This window comes from Oncorhynchus mykiss, chromosome 20 (genome assembly GCF_057628025.1).
Source record: "Oncorhynchus mykiss isolate SJ-2025 chromosome 20, ASM5762802v1, whole genome shotgun sequence".
Classification (NCBI taxonomy): Eukaryota; Metazoa; Chordata; class Actinopteri; order Salmoniformes; family Salmonidae; genus Oncorhynchus; species Oncorhynchus mykiss.
This window is the reverse complement of record NC_143041.1, coordinates 44,558,272-44,580,590: the sequence shown is the minus strand read 5'-3', so window position 1 is coordinate 44,580,590 and position 22,319 is coordinate 44,558,272. Positions and strand designations below refer to the sequence as shown.

The 22,319-nt window shown below is 40.7% G+C and overlaps 1 protein-coding gene across 4 annotated transcripts in view; it reads left to right on the top strand.

Annotated features, from left to right (window-relative positions):
* The first annotated feature begins 13,820 nt into the window (after window positions 1-13,820).
* The window catches only part of LOC100301650 (calcium-activated potassium channel subunit alpha-1a), a 204,527-nt gene continuing 196,028 nt past the window's right edge, over window positions 13,821-22,319 (top strand). For all 4 annotated transcript variants that reach the window (XM_090213112.1, XM_090213114.1, XM_090213111.1 and 1 more), the window contains exon 1: window positions 13,821-15,012. In XM_090213112.1, coding sequence (XP_090069238.1) covers window positions 14,722-15,012 — 291 coding nt within the window. In that variant the 5' untranslated portion in view covers window positions 13,821-14,721. The remainder of the gene's footprint in view (window positions 15,013-22,319) is intronic.

Below are 22,319 nucleotides of genomic sequence, written 5' to 3'. Positions count from 1 at the left end.
ATGAATGGTCTTAGGATGCTTTACTGTTGGCATGACACAGGACCGATGGTAGCGCTCACCTTGTCTTCTCCGGACAAGCTTTTTTCCAGATGCCCCAAACAATCAGAAAGGGGATTCATCAGAGAAAATGACTTTACCCCAGTCCTCAGCAGTCCAATCCCTGTACCTTTTGCAGAATATCAGTCTGTCCCTGATGTTTTTTCTGGAGAGAAGTGGCTTCTTTGCTGCCCTTCTTGACACCAGGCCATCCTCCAAAAGTCTTTGCCTCACTGTGCGTGCAGATGGACTCACACCTGCCTGCTGCCATTCCTGAGCAAGTTCTGTACTGTTGGTGCCCCGATCCCGCAGCTGAATCAACTTTAGGAGACGGTCCTGGCACTTGCTGGACTTTCTTGGGTGCCCTGAAGCCTTCTTCACAACAACTGAACCGCTCTCCTTGAAATGTTTTTGGGGGATTCAGTTCATTTGCATGGCAAAGAGGGACTTTGCAATTATTTTTAACATTCTGGAGTATATGCAAATTGCCATCATACAAACTGAGGCAGCAGACTGTGAAAAGTAATATTTGTGTCATTCTCAAAACTTTTGGCCACGACTGCGTGATGCTTTCAACACAACTAGGAATTCTGAGAAAAAAAACAAGGTTGAATCATGACGTCAGTGATCTGCAGGTTGGAGCTATAGAAAGAGGCCCAAGTTCACGACTTGGAATTCCGAGTCAGATGGCCTTTTTTTTTCTGAGTTCCCAAATGTCTTGAACTCGCTGAAGTCTGAGATTTCACAGTTCCCAGTTGTTTTGAACGCAGCATAAATCATGCTGGATTGACAGCATGACCAATGTATTCAACCTTTTTCAGGCCCATGGTGTTGCATGTGAATGTTTATCATTTTAAGCTTGGTAAAGAGACCATTAAACCCTCGCAGTTAGCCACTGATTCCTTCCAAAACACTCATTGTTGAATTTGGGATTTCCAACCTTTGTGTAATGTTTATGTCCAATGGCCAATGAGCATCATGATCATGTTGACATGATGAGTCCAATCAAAGGTATGGTAGATATAACGCGATTTGACTTTGTTTTATCTGTGGCCAATGACCTTGAGGCTTCTTGGATGGGCACTTCTAAGGGGCCTGAACTTTCTAGCGCTCCCTATAGATTTTGCAGCGACATAGTGTCCCCATGAGTGACAGAACGCTGAGCCAATCACAGCATAACTACAGAAGATTACCAACCCCTACGCTCTGTATTTTCCACTGGCTGCCTCTCCACCACAGAAATAATTGAGCTGAAACACCTGGTTTTTGGAGCTGCCTTAAGAAAGCAAAAAAGAGACCATGTTTGTATGAGGCTTTTATAAACTCAATATTTTTTTATACATTGATTGCAAACTGATATGTGACACATGTTAATGCCAAAATAACATGCAAAACAGGCAACAACAAAAAATATATTGTAATTAAAACATTTTCTTTTTGTTAAACAGATGGGGCTCAAAACAGGGCTATGATGGGTCGCTGCTGAATTAACTGTTTTCGAAGCCAGACAAGGCTCTGCTGACAGCCAGGTGTAGCCAGGTAAGGATTCACTCCATGGTGCTGAAAAGAAAGCTATGCTGTTGGGACAGCTTTATGTAGGTCCTAACAGTTTGTGGGCACCGTTTGTCACTGTTTTAGTGCAATTAATGAATTGTTTAGTATTGTGTTGTGCAGTGGCTTTGCTTGCATGCATCACATTTTGGGGGGGAGTTTGCCCCACCAAGATTTACATGCTAAAATCACCACTGTGTATTGGTGCCAACCATCAGTGGAAGTGTTGTAGCAGTGTACGTTGTTAAATTACTGTGGATTTTACAATGGCCCACTTGTAACTAGTTGTCAGTAGGTCATTGAAAATTACATGTCAACTTTATGTGAACCAGCTACCATTAAGTTACTGGAAAATGCACATTAACCTCTTAACAGTCCAGCTCTTGATTATCACAAATTCTTATAAAGATTGCACAATTAACAACGTCGAAAAACATGCTCAATCTTAATCAACGTAACCATAAAACGACAAACTGGTACAACATTTACACTGACGGTTGGCACAAATAAAACATATTTTAGATCTCTCCCCCAAATATGCTAATGAGCCCTCAGCAGCACATTGCCCCGCCTACATTTCAAAGTGCAGTAATGAGTGTACCTAATGCTGCATTCGTAACCAAGTGGAAAGTGGGAATTTACCACATACGACTGTGAAAAATCCACTTGAACGGACCTCCAATTGGTAATTACTAGTGGGAAGCGCATTTATCCCTGAGAACACGTGTTTTTGAAACACTTCACTTGTGATCACATGTTTTCAAATGTGCTGGTGTTATCGCTGTTTAGATAAAATATGTTCCCACTTGGGATCAGAGGTGGAAAAAGTAGTCGGTTGTCATACTTGAGTAAAAGTAAAGATACCTTAATAGAAAACAACTCAAGTAAAAGCTGAAGTCACCCAGTTAAATAATACTTAAAAGTCTAAAAGTATCTGGTTTTAAATGTACTTACGTACAGTGTGGGAATATCCTGTTTTAATATCACTCCTGAATTACTATGACAAATATAATAAAGTCCAAAATGCAGGTCCGGTACTGACACAGACATGGTGGCTTGGCACCAAAACGCAGGTAATAATTACTGTATAAATACACACAATGTAGTCATGTGTGTCAAAATCATGTGAAACTTGGAATCCACACGTGAAAGGTTATGTGATTACGTGAACATCCACATGTGAAACTTGTGGAAAACATGTGAAAATGTCATGTGAAATCGTGATTTTCCACATGTGACATTATGTATTTTTTCTGTAAGGGCCCTATCACAGACACGTTCCAAAACGGATTAATAAAGTAATCAAACATTAATTAAACAAAACACTGCGCTAGACGACACTCCACCTGCATTTGCTCTGGCAGGATAATTGTGTTCCACTGAAGGCGACCTCTGGTTGGCATTTTCTTTTGTAATCGGAGGGGAAGATTAAGTCTGCTGAACCCAGCACTCTCGCTCACACAAACACAAACTCAGGCACAGACACGCATGCACACACGCTCTCTCTCTCACACATACACACAAAACACACACACGGTGGTGAACATGGAGAGGGTCTGATTGAAGCTAAGCCTCGTCTGTCCTCAGCTGAGTGCCAGCTGTCCTTGGAAGGGGAGAGGCTGAGCCTTATAGTACGTTACCAGTTCCGAGAGGAAAGGCTGGAGGCTGGGCCTTATAGTACGTTACCAGCTCCGAGAGGAAAGGCTGGGCCTTATAGTACGTTACCAGCTCCGAGAGGAAAGAATGGAGGCTGGGCCTTATAGTACGCTACCAGCTCCGAGAGGAAAGGCTGGAGGCTGGGCCTTATAGTACGTTACCAGCTCCGAGAGGAAAGGCTGGGCCTTATAGTACGTTACCAGCTCCGAGAGGAAAGAATGGAGGCTGGGCCTTATAGTATGTTACCAGCTCCGAGAGGAAAGGCTGGAGGATGGGCCTTATAGTACGTTACCAGTTCCGAGAGGAAAGGCTGGAGGCTGGGCCTTATAGTACGTTACCAGCTCCGAGAGGAAAGGCTGGAGGATGGGCCTTATAGTACGCTACCAGCTCCGAGAGGAAAGGCTGGAGGCTGGGCCTTATAGTACGTTACCAGCTCTGAGAGGAAAGGCTGGAGGATGGGCCTTATAGTACGTTACCACCTCCGAGAGGAAAGAATGGAGGCTGGGCCTTATAGTACGCTACCAGCTCCGAGAGGAAAGGCTGGAGGCTGGGCCTTATAGTACGTTACCAGCTCCGAGAGGTAAGGCTGGAGGATGGGCCTTATAGTACGTTACCAGCTCCGAGAGGAAAGAGTGGAGTTACACAATACCCCATAATATCAAAGTGGAATTACACAATACCCCATAATATCAAAGTGGAATTACACAATACCCCATAATATCAAAGTGGAATTACACAATACCCCATAATATCAATGTGGAATTACACAATACCCCATAATATCAAAGTGGAATTACACAATACCCCATAATATCAAAGTGGAATTACAAAATACCCCATAATATTAATGTGGAATTACACAATACCCCATAATGTCAATGTGGAATCACACAATACCCCATAATGTCAATGTGGAATCACACACTACCCCATAATGTCAATGTGGAATTACAAAATACCCCATAATGTCAATGTGGAATTAAGTTTAATTAATTAAAAATGAAAAGCTGAAAATTTCTTGACTCAATAAGTATTCAACCCCTTTTTTTATGGCAAGCCTAAATAAATTCAGAAGTAAAAATGCACTTAACAAGTCACATAATAAGTTGCACGGACTCACTCTGCCGAATGCAATATGTACGGGCCAGAACAGAACCCCGATGGAGCAGGATGGATGACGCTGCTAGAAAATCCCCTGCCAAAAAGTGCTGTGCATTTGCCAAATCAGATGAGGTGATTGTTCTGATAGAAAACAGTGCAAAGAAACAATTGCTGCCTTTGCAGCCAGTATACCGAACAATCTCTCTTGCTTTTGGCCGTGCATAACTAGCTACCTCTCCAGAGCATGTAACCAACCCACCTGAACAGGCTGAAATTCCAGGCCCTTAAAAAAAAAAAAGTAGCTCTTACACAAAAAGGGCATGGTCATCATTTTCTAAATGTCAGAGTTTTATTTAGACCTCAGAGTTTGGAAATATGATTAAAAATAACAGGTTATCGACTGCACTGCCCTTATAAAGGTGTAATGGAGCCGTTTTTATCTCAACATCAACTAATTTCTGGGTAACAATTAAGTACCTTACATCTTTTTGACAATTTTAAGTGAAAACAAAATTACCTTCTGAGCAAAGAAGCAATTCCTCAGGCAATAATTTTTCTAGGACTGTCTGGGAGTGGTCGGGGTGAGGAGGGGAAAAGTGAAAAATTGCTGTAATTGGCAGAGACGTTTGGAAGTCTTTCTTATTGGTCTATTAACTGATGATGTCACCAAGCAGGCTGAAAATCCATCCCGCCAAAACAGGCGGTCTATTCAAACAGCTCTCAACAACAAAAAAAGGATGATCATAATTTTCACAATTTCACAGTATTATTCCAACCTCATAGATCCTCACTAGTGAATAGTGTGTGTTCCAGGTGTGTAGGAGTCCAAATAAGAATAGGTGAAGAGATGGAGACCCACAAACTGTCGAAAAAAAAAAGAATAAATACAAAATAATAAATACAAAACTGAGTCTTGAATGCAAAATAAAGATGCCTCCCCAAAAATCATAGTGTAAATCAATCGGCACACACACACACACACACACACACACACACACACACACACCTGGCTTCTATTTCAAGGATAATTGCATATGTCACATCAAGCAAGAAGACACTTCAGAAAATCTATGAATCACTACCTAATACAATAGAATGCATGATCTAGATTATGTACAAAAATATATAAAAAGCGGACAGAGAAATATCATAGAGGATTTATTTTACATATACCAAGGTGAACATTTCCTCAGAATAAATAAGGACGCAGAGGACAAGACGACTAGAATTAACGATCAAAAGAAATAATTGTTTTTCAGTTCAACATCTGTTTAGAATCTGTTAGGAATGCCAGTCCAGGACTCATAGCTACATGGCAAGTTCTCATTGGTCCAAATTGTTTAGACATTGAATCTGAAATAGGATACTTGTTATTTGGCCATTGGCCCAGTTTTATTGCAATGAATTCTAATTGGTCAACCACAGGCTAGGGCTGGGTAATAAAAATACATCCTGTCGCTTTGTTCTGTGGAGAGAATCACTGGAGAGAATCACTGAGGACAGGGGAGAATGAACATCTCCCCTGCTATACGCACCTCTCCACATGGTTTGTTCAATTTAACTAAACCTATTTTCCTCCTCCGGATTTGCTTCGGGGTCTGTGTTATTGAAGAGTAACATCATCTGCTAACATGCCTGATGGGTAGAACGTTTTTAAATAGAACATCCACCTGCATTCTGTCTGGAGAAGACTGAGTTCAAAATTACCACCCCTATGTGAACGTTTTATCTACTGTATAACACTAAATTATTATTATTTTTTTTTAACTAGGCAAGTCAGTTTTAAGAACAAATTCTTATTCACAATGACAGCTTACCCCAGCCCAACCCGGACGATGCTGGGCCAACTGTGCGCCGGCGTATGGGACTCCCAAGCAGAGCCGGATGGAATGCAGCTTGTATTCAAACCAGGAACAGCAGTGACACCTCTTGCACTGAGATGCAGTGTCATAGCCTCAAACTGTCTACATTTTCATAGTCTCAAACTGTCTACATTTTCATAGTCTCAAACTGTCTACATTTTCATAGTCTCAAACTGTCTACATTTTCATAGTCTCAAACTGTCTACATTTTCATAGTCTCAAACTGTCTACATTTTCCTAGCCTCAAACTGTCTACATTTTCCTAGCATCAAACTGTCTACATTTTCCTAGCATCAAACTGTCTACATTTTCATAGCATCAAACTGTCTACATTTTCCTAGCATCAAACTGTCTACATTTTCATAGCCTCAAACTGTCTACATTTTCCTAGCATCAAACTGTCTACATTTTCCTAGCCTCAAACTGTCTACATTTTATAGCATCAAACTGTCTACATTTTCATAGCATCAAACTGTCTACATTTTCCTAGCCTCAAACTGTCTACATTTTATAGCATCAAACTGTCTACATTTTATAGCATCAAACTGTCTACATTTTATAGCCTCAAACTGTCTACATTTTCCTAGCCTCAAACTGTCTACATTTTCATAGCATCAAACTGTCTACATTTTCCTAGCATCAAACTGTCTACATTTTATAGCATCAAACTGTCTACATTTTATAGCCTCAAACTGTCTACATTTTATAGCCTCAAACTGTCTACGTTTTCCTAGCCTCAAACTGTCTACATTTTCATAGCATCAAACTGTCTACATTTTCCTAGCATCAAACTGTCTACATTTTATAGCATCAAACTGTCTACATTTTATAGCATCAAACTGTCTACATTTTCCTAGCATCAAACTGTCTACATTTTATAGCATCAAACTGTCTACATTTTATAGCATCAAACTGTCTACATTTTATAGCATCAAACTGTCTACATTTTATAGCATCAAACTGTCTACATTTTATAGCATCAAACTGTCTACATTTTATAGCATCAAACTGTCTACATTTTATAGCATCAAACTGTCTACATTTTATAGCATCAAACTGTCTACATTTTCATAGTCTCAAACTGTCTACATTTTATAGCATCAAACTGTCTACATTTTCATAGTCTCAAACTGTCTACATTTCATAGCATCAAACTGTCTACATTTTCCTAGCATCAAACTGTCTACATTTTATAGCATCAAACTGTCTACATTTTCAGTCTCAAGCTGTCTACATTTTCATAGCCTCAAACTGTCTACATTTTCAGTCTCAAACTGTCTACATTTTCCTAGCATCAAACTGTCTACATTTTCATAGCCTCAAACTGTCTACATTTTCCTAGCATCAAACTGTCTACATTTTCAGTCTCAAGCTGTCTACATTTTCCTTGCATCAAACTGTCTACATTTTCATAGCATCAAACTGTCTACATTTTCAGTCTCAAGCTGTCTACATTTTCCTAGCATCAAACTGTCTACATTTTCCTAGCATCAAACTGTCTACATTTTCAGTCTCAAGCTGTCTACATTTTCCTAGCATCAAACTGTCTACATTTTCATAGTCTCAAGCTGTCTACATTTTCCTAGCATCAAACTGTCTACATTTTCATAGCATCAAACTGTCTACATTTTCATAGCCTCAAACTGTCTACATTTTATAGTCTCAAACTGTCTACATTTTATAGCCTCAAACTGTCTACATTTTCATAGCCTCAAACTGTCTACATTTTATAGCCTCAAACTGTCTACATTTTCATAGCCTCAAACTGTCTACATTTTCCTAGCCTCAAACTGTCTACATTTTCATAGCATCAAACTGTCTACATTTTCATAGTCTCAAACTGTCTACATTTTCATAGCATCAAACTGTCTACATTTTATAGCCTCAAACTGTCTACATTTTCATAGCCTCAAACTGTCTACATTTTATAGCCTCAAACTGTCTACATTTTATAGCCTCAAACTGTCTACATTTTATAGCCTCAAACTGTCTACGTTTTCCTAGCCTCAAACTGTCTACATTTTCATAGCATCAAACTGTCTACATTTTCCTAGCATCAAACTGTCTACATTTTATAGCATCAAACTGTCTACATTTTATAGCATCAAACTGTCTACATTTTCCTAGCATCAAACTGTCTACATTTTATAGCATCAAACTGTCTACATTTTATAGCATCAAACTGTCTACATTTTATAGCATCAAACTGTCTACATTTTATAGCATCAAACTGTCTACATTTTATAGCATCAAACTGTCTACATTTTATAGCATCAAACTGTCTACATTTTATAGCATCAAACTGTCTACATTTTATAGCATCAAACTGTCTACATTTTCATAGTCTCAAACTGTCTACATTTTATAGCATCAAACTGTCTACATTTTCATAGTCTCAAACTGTCTACATTTCATAGCATCAAACTGTCTACATTTTCCTAGCATCAAACTGTCTACATTTTATAGCATCAAACTGTCTACATTTTCAGTCTCAAGCTGTCTACATTTTCATAGCCTCAAACTGTCTACATTTTCAGTCTCAAACTGTCTACATTTTCCTAGCATCAAACTGTCTACATTTTCATAGCCTCAAACTGTCTACATTTTCCTAGCATCAAACTGTCTACATTTTCAGTCTCAAGCTGTCTACATTTTCCTTGCATCAAACTGTCTACATTTTCATAGCATCAAACTGTCTACATTTTCAGTCTCAAGCTGTCTACATTTTCCTAGCATCAAACTGTCTACATTTTCCTAGCATCAAACTGTCTACATTTTCAGTCTCAAGCTGTCTACATTTTCCTAGCATCAAACTGTCTACATTTTCATAGTCTCAAGCTGTCTACATTTTCCTAGCATCAAACTGTCTACATTTTCATAGCATCAAACTGTCTACATTTTCATAGCCTCAAACTGTCTACATTTTATAGTCTCAAACTGTCTACATTTTATAGCCTCAAACTGTCTACATTTTCATAGCCTCAAACTGTCTACATTTTATAGCCTCAAACTGTCTACATTTTCATAGCCTCAAACTGTCTACATTTTCCTAGCCTCAAACTGTCTACATTTTCATAGCATCAAACTGTCTACATTTTCATAGTCTCAAACTGTCTACATTTTCATAGCATCAAACTGTCTACATTTTATAGCCTCAAACTGTCTACATTTTCATAGCCTCAAACTGTCTACATTTTATAGCCTCAAACTGTCTACATTTTCCTAGCATCAAACTGTCTACATTTTCCTAGCCTCAAACTGTCTAAATTTTATAGCATCAAACTGTTTACATTTTATAGCATCAAACTGTCTACATTTTATAGCATCAAACTGTCTACGTTTTATAGCCTCATTTTCAAACTATGTTTTACAAGTACACATGCACTTCAGTCTCAATAAATTGTGGTTATGTTATGTTTATGTTGATGGTTATGTTGATGGTTATGTTGGTGGTTATGTTATGTTTATGTTAATGGTTATGTTAATAGTTATGTTGATGGTTATGTTGATGGTTATGTTGATGGTTATGTTGATGGTTATGTTAATAGTTATGTTGATGGTTTATGTTGATGGTTATGTTGATGGTTATGTTGATGGTTATGTTGATGGTTTATGTTGATGGTTATGTTAATGGTTATGTTGATGGTTATGTTGATGGTTATGTTGATGGTTATGTTGATGGTTATGTTAATAGTTATGTTGATGGTTATGTTGATGGTTATGTTGATGGTTATGTTAATGGTTATGTTGATGGTTATGTTGATGGTTATGTTGATGGTTTATGTTGATGGTTATGTTGATGGTTATGTTAATGGTTATGTTATGTTTATGTTGATGGTTATGTTGATGGTTATGTTGATGATTTATGTTGATGGTTATGTTGTTGGTTATGTTGATGGTTATGTTGATGGTTATGTTGATGGTTATGTTATGTTTATGTTGATGGTTATGTTGATGGTTATGTTAATAGTTATGTTGATGATTTATGTTGATGGTTATGTTAATGGTTATGTTGATGGTTATGTTGATGGTTATGTTGTTGGTTATGTTGATGGTTATGTTGATGGTTATGTTGATGGTTATGTTATGTTTATGTTGATGGTTATGTTGATGGTTATGTTGATGATTTATGTTGATGGTTATGTTGTTGGTTATGTTGATGGTTATGTTGATGGTTATGTTGATGATTTATGTTGATGGTAATGTTATGTTTATGTTGATGGTTATGTTATGTTTATGTTGATGGTTATGTTGATGGTTATGTTGATGGTTATGTTGATGGTTATGTTGATGATTTATGTTGATGGTTATGTTGTTGGTTATGTTGATGGTTATGTTGATGGTTATGTTGATGGTTATGTTGATGATTTATGTTGATGGTTATGTTATGTTTATGTTGATGGTTATGTTGATGGTTATGTTGATGATTTATGTTGATGGTTATGTTGTTGGTTATGTTGATGGTTATGTTGATGGTTATGTTGATGGTTTATGTTGATGGTTTATGTTGATGGTTATGTTGATGGTTATGTTAATAGTTATGTTGATGGTTATGTTGATGGTTATGTTGATGGTTATGTTAATAGTTATGTTGATGGTTTATGTTGATGGTTATGTTGATGGTTATGTTAATAGTTATGTTGATGGTTATGTTGATGGTTATGTTGATGGTTATGTTGATGGTTATGTTAATAGTTATGTTGATGGTTTATGTTGATGGTTATGTTGATGGTTATGTTGATGGTTATGTTAATAGTTATGTTGATGGTTTATGTTGATGGTTATGTTGATGGTTATGTTATGTTTATGTTGATGGTTATGTTGATGGTTATGTTGATGATTTATGTTGATGGTTATGTTGTTGGTTATGTTGATGGTTATGTTGATGGTTATGTTGATGGTTATGTTGATGATTTATGTTAATGGTTATGTTATGTTTATGTTGATGGTTATGTTGATGGTTATGTTATGATGGTTATGTTGATTTTGTTGTTGATGTTGATGGCTATGGTTATGTTATGACCATCGTCCATCGCCTGTCCTACATTTGCACAGATCATGACTCTATTGGACCAAGAACAAAGTGAAGCCCTTTGGATTCCTGACGGAGTTCTCTAGAAGATTCATAGTTGCTTCTATCTACACAACCCGTCAACACTTGGTAGGAAAGGTGACGTATGATCCACTTATCCATGGGTACGTGATCCAACCTGATCAATAATATAACAACAACACTGTTTGCTAATAAACTCTGAGGTTACATCAGAAATAGCACCCTATTCCGTAGTTCTCAATGTTTCCTTCTGTACGTTGGGCCAAAATAACAACGTACTGTTTGGCACCATTTATCTGTCGACTTTCAGATCCAATCATTTTTAACCGTCGGTACGATAGTTTCACCGTATGTGTTGTTCAATGTTCCTAACATTTAATTAATTTGTTGCCTTTATTGGCATATTTTTATTACCAGAAATTGAGAATATGTTTTAATTAAGGGGTTTGAATTCGCCAAACTAGAAGAAGATCAATTAATTTGAAGAATGTAGGCTTTACATACATAGACATACTGTAGGTATGCTGGTACAATACTTTACTTAAAAAAAAAAATTATTACAACATTTCATCTTCTCACTTCTCAATGAAATTCTACTATTTATGTTATGAAAGTTCATTTGATTCGTTTTAATTGTTATTAGCATTTATATTGTACCATTGTACCAATGCACAGATCATGACTATATTGGACCAAGAACAAAGTGAAGTCAATGGTACATTGGTACAATTTAAAGGACCAAGAGTGATGAACACTCAGATGGAGGTCTGGCCACAGGAGTAACAGTCCAAGACATCCCACTCCTCATCTGACTTACACTCTGTCCCCTTTGGTACAGGTGTATTTGGACTGGTCTATAGAAGAAGCCAATGTGTCCATACAGGATGTGATGTCATATACTTTAGGCCCATCATGTCTGTATGTTAATGTTATGTCTCTTTTACACACGCCATAAGAGGACTGGCCACCCCTCGGAGCCTGGTTCCTTATCTACCTGGTACAGATAGAAGAGGACTGGCCACCCCTAGGAGCCTGGTTCCTCTCTACCTGGTACAACTAGAAGAGGACTGGCCACCCCTCAGAGCCTGGTTCCTCTCTACCTGGTACAGCTAGAAGAGGACTGGCCACCCCTAGGAGCCTGGTTCCTCTCTACCTGGTACAGCTAGAAGAGGACTGGCCACCCCTCGGAGCCTGGTTCCTCTCTACCTGGTACAGCTAGAAGAGGACTGGCCACCCATAGGAGCCTGGTTCCTCTCTACCTGGTACAGATAGAAGAGGACTGGCCACCCCAAGGAGCTTGGTTCCTCTCTACCTGGTACAACTAGAAGAGGACTGGCCACCCCTCGGAGCCTGGTTCCTTATCTACCTGGTACAGATAGAAGAGGACTGGCCACCCCCAGGAGCCTGGTTCCTCTCTACCTGGTACAACTAGAAGAGGACTGGCCACCCCTCAGAGCCTGGTTCCTTTCTACCTGGTACAGCTAGAAGAGGACTGGCCACCCCTAGGAGCCTGGTTCCTCTCTACCTGGTACAGCTAGAAGAGGACTGGCCACCCCCAGGAGCCTGGTTCCTCTGTAGGTTTCTTCCTAGGTTCCTGCCTTGCTACTGAGTTTTTCCACTGTGGTTCTGCCTCTGCATTCCTTGCTCTTTGTGGTTTTAGACTGGGTATCTGTAGAGCACTTTGTGACAACTGCTGATGTAAAAAGAGCTCTATAAAATGAATGTGATTGATTTAAATGAATAGTCTAACTGTACCAACAGACATACCATCTAGTATCTGCATCTTTCTATAGTCTCCGTTTGAATCATGTTGTTTTTCTTCTTCTATGGTTTCTTCTTTAAAGTCGTAGAAGAGACGCCACGTGAAACTGTACTTTGGATGTGTGCGTAAATGTTCTGTCCTATTTCCAGATCCAATCCATTGGGAATTTGAATCGAGGCGTGCATGTCTTCTCTGCCGCAGCAGGCTCATGAATCCAAAGATGAGGCAATTGATGCAATGTGTGACCACCAGGGAGAGCAAAATCTCCGGTTCATAGATTTGTAAATTCATATACATTTTTTGGGACTAAAAGTGCAGAATAAAAACGCTTTATTTATATATTTAAACTACAAGTGTAACAGCATCATTTTCCCGAGCTATGAATTTCTTTAATTGCATATTTGCTTCATTATATCATCCTAGTACATCTTTAAAATTAATTAATAGAATCATGCTTTAAATTAAACATGTTGTATGACCATTATTTTTGTTTACATGTGGCAAAGCTATTACCACGGAAATTGTACGTGGCCGACTTGTTTTCTTGACAACAACAAAAAGAGCAACAGATTGCTAGGCGTGACTAATCAACAGGTCCTATTCAAGGCCGAGGTGTGGACAGCATGGTCCTGTTGTATTATTTTCGGGGAAAAAAATGCATCCTCTCCTCATCCTCCCTCAGACACGAAACGCTTTTAAAATAATGGGTTTTGTGCGCATTCGAAGCAAGACATGTAGGCTATTCTAAATAATCAATAATAATACTATTATATAATCCATTGGAAAATTACGCCGATACGCAGATAAATAAAACCAGTGTATCCATTATCTTGCTATCTTAATAGCCTGTAGAAAGTGCTCATAAATATATTTTAAAAAACAACTACGAATCGAATGAGAAGGGACGTCGCCGTAGAATCACTGACAGGATGATGTTTGAGGACCACCGAAACATATGAGTCGGTCAGATGTTGTTGATGGCTCCACCCCTGCTACCTGTACATCTCCCTAGCCATCTTCCAAACAGATCTGACCCGGTAGCCGCATATCAGCTGGCCGCCGCTGAAGCAAGAAGAGGACAACAAACCTATGGAAAGCGTTATCGCAAATCTTTTCTGAAAGGGAATAAATGAGAAAATCGCGGTTATAAAGACAGGAAGTAGTCTTCAACAGCTAGCGAGAGCGCTAAATGTACCAGAAGTAACGGACCTGGTTCTCAACAAGGTGGAGTTTTGTGAGCGAGGGCTACCCATCGATTGCGCTTTACGCTATTCGGTTACCAGATGCAGGAACCTGATCGACAGGTTGCGCGAAGATAAGAGCTGCCTTTTCTGGAAGTATTAAACCCTTACACCAGAACAAACAAGCAAAGAAGAACAGTAATTGGATTTCCTATATGGAATTAAATGAAAGAGTTTTAAAGAAATATCAGATTCTTTTTTTTTTTTTTACACACAATTCGCATTTAGACATGTCTTCTTTAACGATGTGTGAATGACTGCTGTATATGGAACGAACACATCCTGTCATTTGAAGTGAAGTTTGTGCGTAACAGGTCGCTGAGAACACAACATTTACATAGAAGAAGGACTGATGAAAACGAACCGGGCAGAGTAGAGGAAGAAGAAGGTAGTTAGTTTAAGCGATATGGCTGAATTGTGGGGTAGGGGACACTGTCTGGAACTACTCAAAGAGTCTGGATGCTAGTTATAGAACATGGCAACATATCCCTGGGCATCGGTAGCCTCAGAATAATGCCTAAAGGTAAACATAGTTACTATCCGGACTCTCCCTCTATCCGCATATCCAAGATGGATGTGATCATCCCGTTCTCCCCAGATGTGCCCTGTGATAGCAACGGGCAGCGCATGTGGTGGGCTTTCCTCGCCTCCTCCATGGTTACGTTCTTTGGGGGTCTCTTCATCATTCTGCTCTGGAGATCTCTCAACTACCTGTGGACCGTCTGCTGCCACTGTAATACCAAAAAAAAGGTTGGTCATATCCATGTGTCCACAGCAGCACTTTTCCAATGCATTCACAACTTGTGACAGAAATTAACTATTGTCTGTGTCGCTGTTTTAGTGTGGTACTGTGGCTTCATATCATTTGGATTCAGGATTTGTGTATTTTATTATTTGCTATAAGCCTATGATCCTGACAGTCCCTGTGCAATAATGTTTCCCCACCCAACAAATCACCAGGAACAACATTGTTTCCTTTTCCCCCAAATGAAACAATAACAGTTCTAACCCTTAACACAGTTATAACAAAAGCATAACATTGTCACCCTCGAAGCATCGTTACCTATCGCTGCACAGAAGCAGCGGCCCTTACAGAGCAAGGGAAACAACTACTTGGCGTGCATAAATGTTTTAAGAACGAGTGACCTCACTGATTGAAACGCTACTAGCATGTACCGCTAAATAGTTAGCCATTTCACACCGGTTACATAGGACACTATTTTTTTAGGACATATTTTGCATAATGTTGGTTGAGAATGAACAAACACATTAGTATCTCTTACAGCCATGTGTCATCTCGTTATCTCAAATTACATGAGCAGAATTAGCGCCAAAGAAATTTGTTAAGGCCATTGACACCAGTAGGCCTGCAATTTAGGCCTGTTTTAAACCCTTACCATAACCCTAACCTTAACCCATTACGCAAACCCTAAACCTAACTCCTAACCCTAAACCACCAACCACTTACCCTAACCCTAATTTTAACTCTAATTGTAACCCTAACCTTAAACCTAACCCCTAACCCCTACCGAGAGAGATCTCATCTGTATTCTTCGTAGCTGTTCACATATCACCTCAGATAGCATTGAATACATATCACCTCAGATAGCATTGAATACATATCACCTCAGATAGCATTGAATACATATCACCTCAGATAGCATTGAATACATATCACCTCAGATAGCATTGAATACATATCACCTCAGATAGCATTGAATACATATCACCTCAGATAGCATTGAATACATATCACCTCAGATAGCATTGAATACATATCACCTCAGATAGCATTGAATACATATCACCTCAGATAGCATTGAATACATATCACCTCAGATAGCATTGAATACAATTCACCTCAGATAGCATTGAATACATATCACCTCAGATAGCATTGAATGAGTTGTATTCCGTCATAAGCAAACAAGAAAACGCTCACCCAGAAGCGATGCTCCTAGTAGCCGGGGACTTTAATGCAGAGAAATTTAAATCAGTTTTTACCAAATTTCTATCAGCATGTTAAATGTGCAACAAAAGGGAAAATAACTCTGGACCACCTACATTCCACACACAGAGACGCATACAAAGCTCTCCCTCGTCCTCCATTTGGCAAATCTGACCATAATTCCATCCTCTTGATTTCTTCTTACAAGCAAAGATTAGAGCAGTAAGTGACTCGGTCAATGAAAAAGTGGTCAGATGAAGCAGTTGCTGAGCTACAGGACTGTTTTGCTGGCAGACTGGAATATGTTCCGGGATTTCTCAAATGGCATTGTGGAGTACACCACATCTGTCATTGGCTTCATCAATAAGTGCATTGATGATGTCATCCCCACAGTGACCGTATGTACATACCTCAACCAGAAGCCATGGATTACAGGCAGCATTCGCACTAAGCTAAAGGCTAGAGCTGCCGCTTTCAAGGAGCGGGACTCTAACCCGGAAGCTTAGAAGAAATCCCGCTATGCCCTCCGACGAACCATCAAACACACAAAGCATCAATACTGGACTAAGATCGAGTCGTACTATACCAGCTCTGACATTTGTCGGATGTGGCAGGGCCTGAAAACCATTACAGACTACAAAGGGAAGCACAGCCGAGAGCTGCCTAGTGACAGAAGCCTACCAGACGAGCTAAACTACTTCTATGCTCGCTTCGAGGCAAATAACGCTGAAACATGCATGAGAGCACCAGCTGTACTGGAAGACTGTGTGATCACGCTCTCTGCAGCCGATGTGAGTAAGACCTTTAGACAGATCAACCTTCACAAGGCCGCAGGGACAGACGGATTACCAGGACGTGTACTCCGATCAAGTGTACACCGGCAAGTGTCTTTACTGACATTTTCAACCTGTCCCTGGCCAAGTCTGTAATACCAACATGTTTCAAGCAGACCACCATAGTCCCTGTGCCCAAGAACACTAAGGTAACCTGCCTAAATGACTACCAACCCGAAGCACTCACGTCTGTAGCCATGAAGTGTTTTGAAAGGCTGGTCATGGCTCACATCAACACCATCACCCCAGAAACCCTAGACCCACTCCAATTTGCATACCGCCCCAACAGATCTACAGATGATGCAATCTCTATTGCACTCCACACTGCCTTTTCCCAACTGGACAAAAGAAACAGCTATGTGAGAATGCTTTTCATTGACTACAGCTCAGTGTTCAACACCATAGTGCCCACAAAGCTCATCACTAAGCTAAGGACCCTGGGACTAAACACCTCCCTCTGCAACTGGATCCTGGGTTTCCTGACGGGCCGCCCCCAGGTCGTAAGGGTAGGTAACACACACATCCGCCACACTGATCCTCAACACAGGGGCCCCTCAGGGGTGCATGCTAAGCCCCCTACTGCACTCCCTGTTCACTGCACGGCCAGGCACGACTCCAACACCATCATTAAATTCGCAGAAGATACAACAGTGGTAGGCCTGATAACCGACAACAACGAGACGGCCGATAGGGAGGAGGTCAGAGACCTGTCCATGTGGTGCCAGGACAACAACCTCTCCCTAAATGTGATTAAGACAAAGGAGTTAATTGTGGACTACAGGAAAAAGAGGACCGAGCACGCCCCCATTCTCATCGACAGGGATGCAGTGGAGCAAGTTGAGAGCTTCAAGTTCCTTGGTGTCCACATCACCAACAAACTAACATGGTCCAAGCACACCAAGACAGTCGTGAAGCGTGCACAACAAAACCTATTCCCCCTCAGGAGACTGAAAAGATTTGTCATGGGTCTTCAGATCCTCAAAAGTGTATACACCTGCACCATCAAGAGCATGGTTGCATCATTGCCTGGTATGGCAACTGCTCGGCCTCCGACCGCAAGGCACTGCAGAGGGTGGTGCGTACGGTCCAGTACATCACTGGAGCCAAGCTTCCTGCCATCCAGGACCTCTATACCGGGCGGTGTCAGAGGAAGGCCCTAAAAAATTGTCAAAGACTCCATCCACCCTAGTCATAGACTGTTCTCTCTGCTACCACACGGCAAGCGGTACCGGAATGCCAAGTCTAGGCCCAAGAGGCTCCTAAACAGATTCTACCCCCAAGCCATAAGACTCCTGACCATCTAGTGAAATGGCTGCCCAGACTTTTTGCATTGCCCTACCCCCCTCCCCTTTGCATTGCCCCCCTGCCCCCCTCCCCTTTGCATTGCCCCCCTGCCCCCCTCCCCTTTGCATTGCCCCCCTGCCCCCCTCCACCTTCTACACCACTGCTACTCTTTGATTTGATTCAACTTAAAATTGTCCCCGCAAGGTTGGAAGAACCAACACACACACACACACACACACACACACACACACACACACACACACACACACACACACACACACACACACACATACAGTTGACAGGCTTCCGTCAGTCAGTCCAGAATAGTGCTAGCTGGGATAATGCTAGCTGCTGCTGCTATTACACCAGTCTCTCATTGCTGTCTGTCAATGAGACATTCATCAAAAATCAGTTGCCAGCACAATACTGTGCGTCACTGTAGGGATCAAGGCCTAGATTCAATCAGATGAAGTATTAACTGGCGATTGCCGACACCCTCATTAACAGGCGATTGCTGACACCCTCATTAACAGGCGATAGCTGACACCCTCATTAACCGGCGATAGCTGACACCCTCATTAACAGGCGATTGCTGACACCCTTATTAACAGGCGATTGCTGACACCCTCATTAACAGGCGATTGCTGACACCCTCATTAACAGGCGATTGCTGACACCCTCATTAACAGGCGATTGCTGACACCCTCATTAACAGGCGATTGCTGACACCCTCATTAACAGGCGATTGCTGACACTCTCATTAACAGGCGATTGCTGACACCCTCATTAACCGGCGATAGCTGACACCCTCAAAGACAATGGTTTGGCTGTGTCGGTTGGTGGAACTGCGTTGGTGAGCAGTTGCTCTTGCGATCCTTGTCACGAAACCAAACCCGCCCCACTCGCGTTAGAAGTTCACATCGAGAAATTGAACGTAATCTTCTTTTTTATTTAACACGAAGAAATCAGAACTTTTATCATCCTAATGGAGGTGTATATTAACTTCTCACTGTTAATGTAATTTCTGTTGATGCTTTAGGTATAAAGCCGGGAGCTACTTGTGGATTTGACAGCTCTAATGTAGGTCCACCTCCGTCTCCGTCTCCGCCAAAACCATGTGGGTGTCGGCTAAACATCGGTTTGCGGCTGAGCCGTTGTTGCTCCTAGACGTTTCCACTTCACAAGAACAGCACTTACAGTTGACCGGGAGCAGCTCTTGCAGAGCAGAAATTTGACGAACTGACTTGTTGGAAAGGTGGCATCCTATGACGGTTCCATGTTGAAAGTCACTGAGCACTTCCGTACGGGCCATTCTACTGCCACTGTTTGTCTATGGAGATTGCATTGGCTGTGTGCTCGAGTTTATATACCTGTCAGCAACGGGTGTGACTGAAATAGCCGAATCCACTTTCTAAGGTGCCTTCGGAAAGTATTCAGATCCCTTTGACTTTTTCCAAATGTTATTATCCCTTATTCAAAAATGGATAAAAATAAAAAAAAATTAAATCTACACACAATAACCCATAATGACAAAGCAAAAACAGATTTAACATTTTTTTTAGTTTTTTTTTTAGAAATGTTTGCTAATTTATTAAAAAATAAAACACTGACATATCACTTTTACATAAGTATTCAGATCCTTTACTCAGTACTTTGTGGAAGCTCCTTTGGGCAGCGATTCCATCCTCAAGTGTTCTTGGGTATGACACTACACATAGATGTTCTTTACCATTTCGGCAACAGATTTGGCACCAATGCTCCTTATAGGACACATCATTGCACTCTATACTCCTCTGTAAACTGGTCATCTATGTATGCCCGTCGCAAGACCCAGTGGTTGATGGTTATTTATAAAACCCTCTTAGGCCACACCCCCCCCCCCTATCTGAGATACAGTTGAAGTCGGAAGTTTATATACACTTAGGTTGAAGTCATTAAAACTCATTTTTCAACCATTCCAATAATGTCTTGTTAACAAACTATAGTTTTGGCAAGTCGGTTAGGACATCTACTTTGTGAATGACACAAGTCATTTTTCCAACAATTGTTTACAGACAGATTATTTCACTTATAATTCACTGTATCACAATCCCAGTGGATCAGAAGTTTACATACACTACATTGACTGCCTTTAAACAGCTTGGAAAATTCCAGACAGTTGCACGAGATCTTCAGTTTCTTGGCAATTTCTCGCATGGAATAGCCTTCATTTCTCAGAACAAGAATAGACGGATAAGTTTCAGAAGAAAGTTATTTGTTTCTGGCCATTTTGAGCCTGTAATCGAAACCACAAATGCTGATGCTCCAGATACTCAATTAGTCTAAAGAAGGCCAGTTTTTATTGCTTCTTTAATCAGAACAACAGTTTTCAGCTGTGCTAACATAATTGCAAAACGGTTTTTCTAATGATCAATTAGCCTTTTAAAATGATAAACTTGGATTAGCTAACACAACGTGCCATTGGAACACAGGAGTGATGGGTGCTGATAATGGGCCTCTGGACACCTATGTAGATATTCCATTTACCACATTAACAATGTCTACACTGTATTTCTGATTCATTTGATGTTATTTTCTTTAAAAAACAATGACATTTCTAAGTGACCCCAAACCTTTGAATGGTAGTGTATATATAGAGAAAGAGAGATAGAAACAGAGAGAGTGTATGTATGTATGTATGGATAGATAGATAGATAGACACAGAGAGAGTGTATGTATGTATGTATGTATGTATGGATAGATAGATAGACACAGAGAGAGTGTATGTATGTATGTATGTATGGATAGATAGATAGACACAGAGAGAGCGGTATGTATAGATACAGTGGGGAGAACAAGTATTTGATACACTGCCGATTTTGCAGAGTTTCTTACTTACAAAGCATGTATAGGTCTGTAATTTTTTATCATAGGTACACTTCAACTGTGAGAGACGGAATCTAAAACAAAAATCCAGAAAATCACATTGTATGATTTTTTAAGTAATTAATTTGCATTTTATTGCATTACATAAGTATTTGATCACCTACCAACCAGTAAGAATTCCAGCTCTCAGAGAGCTGTGTAAGGACATCAGGGATAAAATTGTAGATCGGCACAAGGCTGGGAGGGCTACGGGACAATAGGCAAGCAGCTTGGTGAGAAGGCAATAAGTGTTGGCGCAATTATTAGAAAATGGAAGAAGTTCAAGATGACGGTCAATCACCCTCGGTCTGGGGCTCCATGCAAGATCTCACCTCGTTGGGCATCAATGATCATGAGAAAGGTGAGGGATCAGCCCAGAACTACACGGCAGGACCTGGTCAATGACCTGAAGAGAGCTGGGACCACAGTCTCAAAGAAAACCATTAGTAACACACTACGCCGTCATGGATTAAAATCCTGCAGCGCACGCATGTCCAGGCCCGTCTGAAGTTTGCCAATGACCATCTGGATAATCCAGAGGAGGGATGGGAGAAGGTCATGTGGTCTGATGAGACATAAATAGAGCTTTTTGGTCTAAACTCCACTCGCCGTGTTTGGAGGAAGAAGAAGGATGAGTACAACCCCAAGAACACCAACCCAACCGTGAAGCATGGAGGTGGCAACTTCATTCTTTGGGGCTGCTTTTCTGCAAAGGGGACAGGACGACTGCACCGTATTGAGGGGAGGATAGATGTGGCCATGTATCGCGAGATCTTGTCCAACAACCTCCTTTCCTCAGTAAGAGCATTGAAGATGGGTCGTGGGTGGGTCTTCCAGCATGACAACGACCCGAAACACACAGCCAGGGCAACTAAGGAGTGGCTCCGTAAGAAGCATCTCAAGGTCCTGGAGTGGCCTAGCCAGTCTCCAGACCTGAACCCAATAGAAAATCTTTGGAGGGAGCTGAAAGTCCATATTGCCCAGCGACAGCGCCGAAACCTGAAGGATCTAGAGAAGGTCTGTATGGAGGAGTGGGCCAAAATCCCTGCTGCAGTGTGTGCAAACCTGGTCAAGAACTACAGGAAACA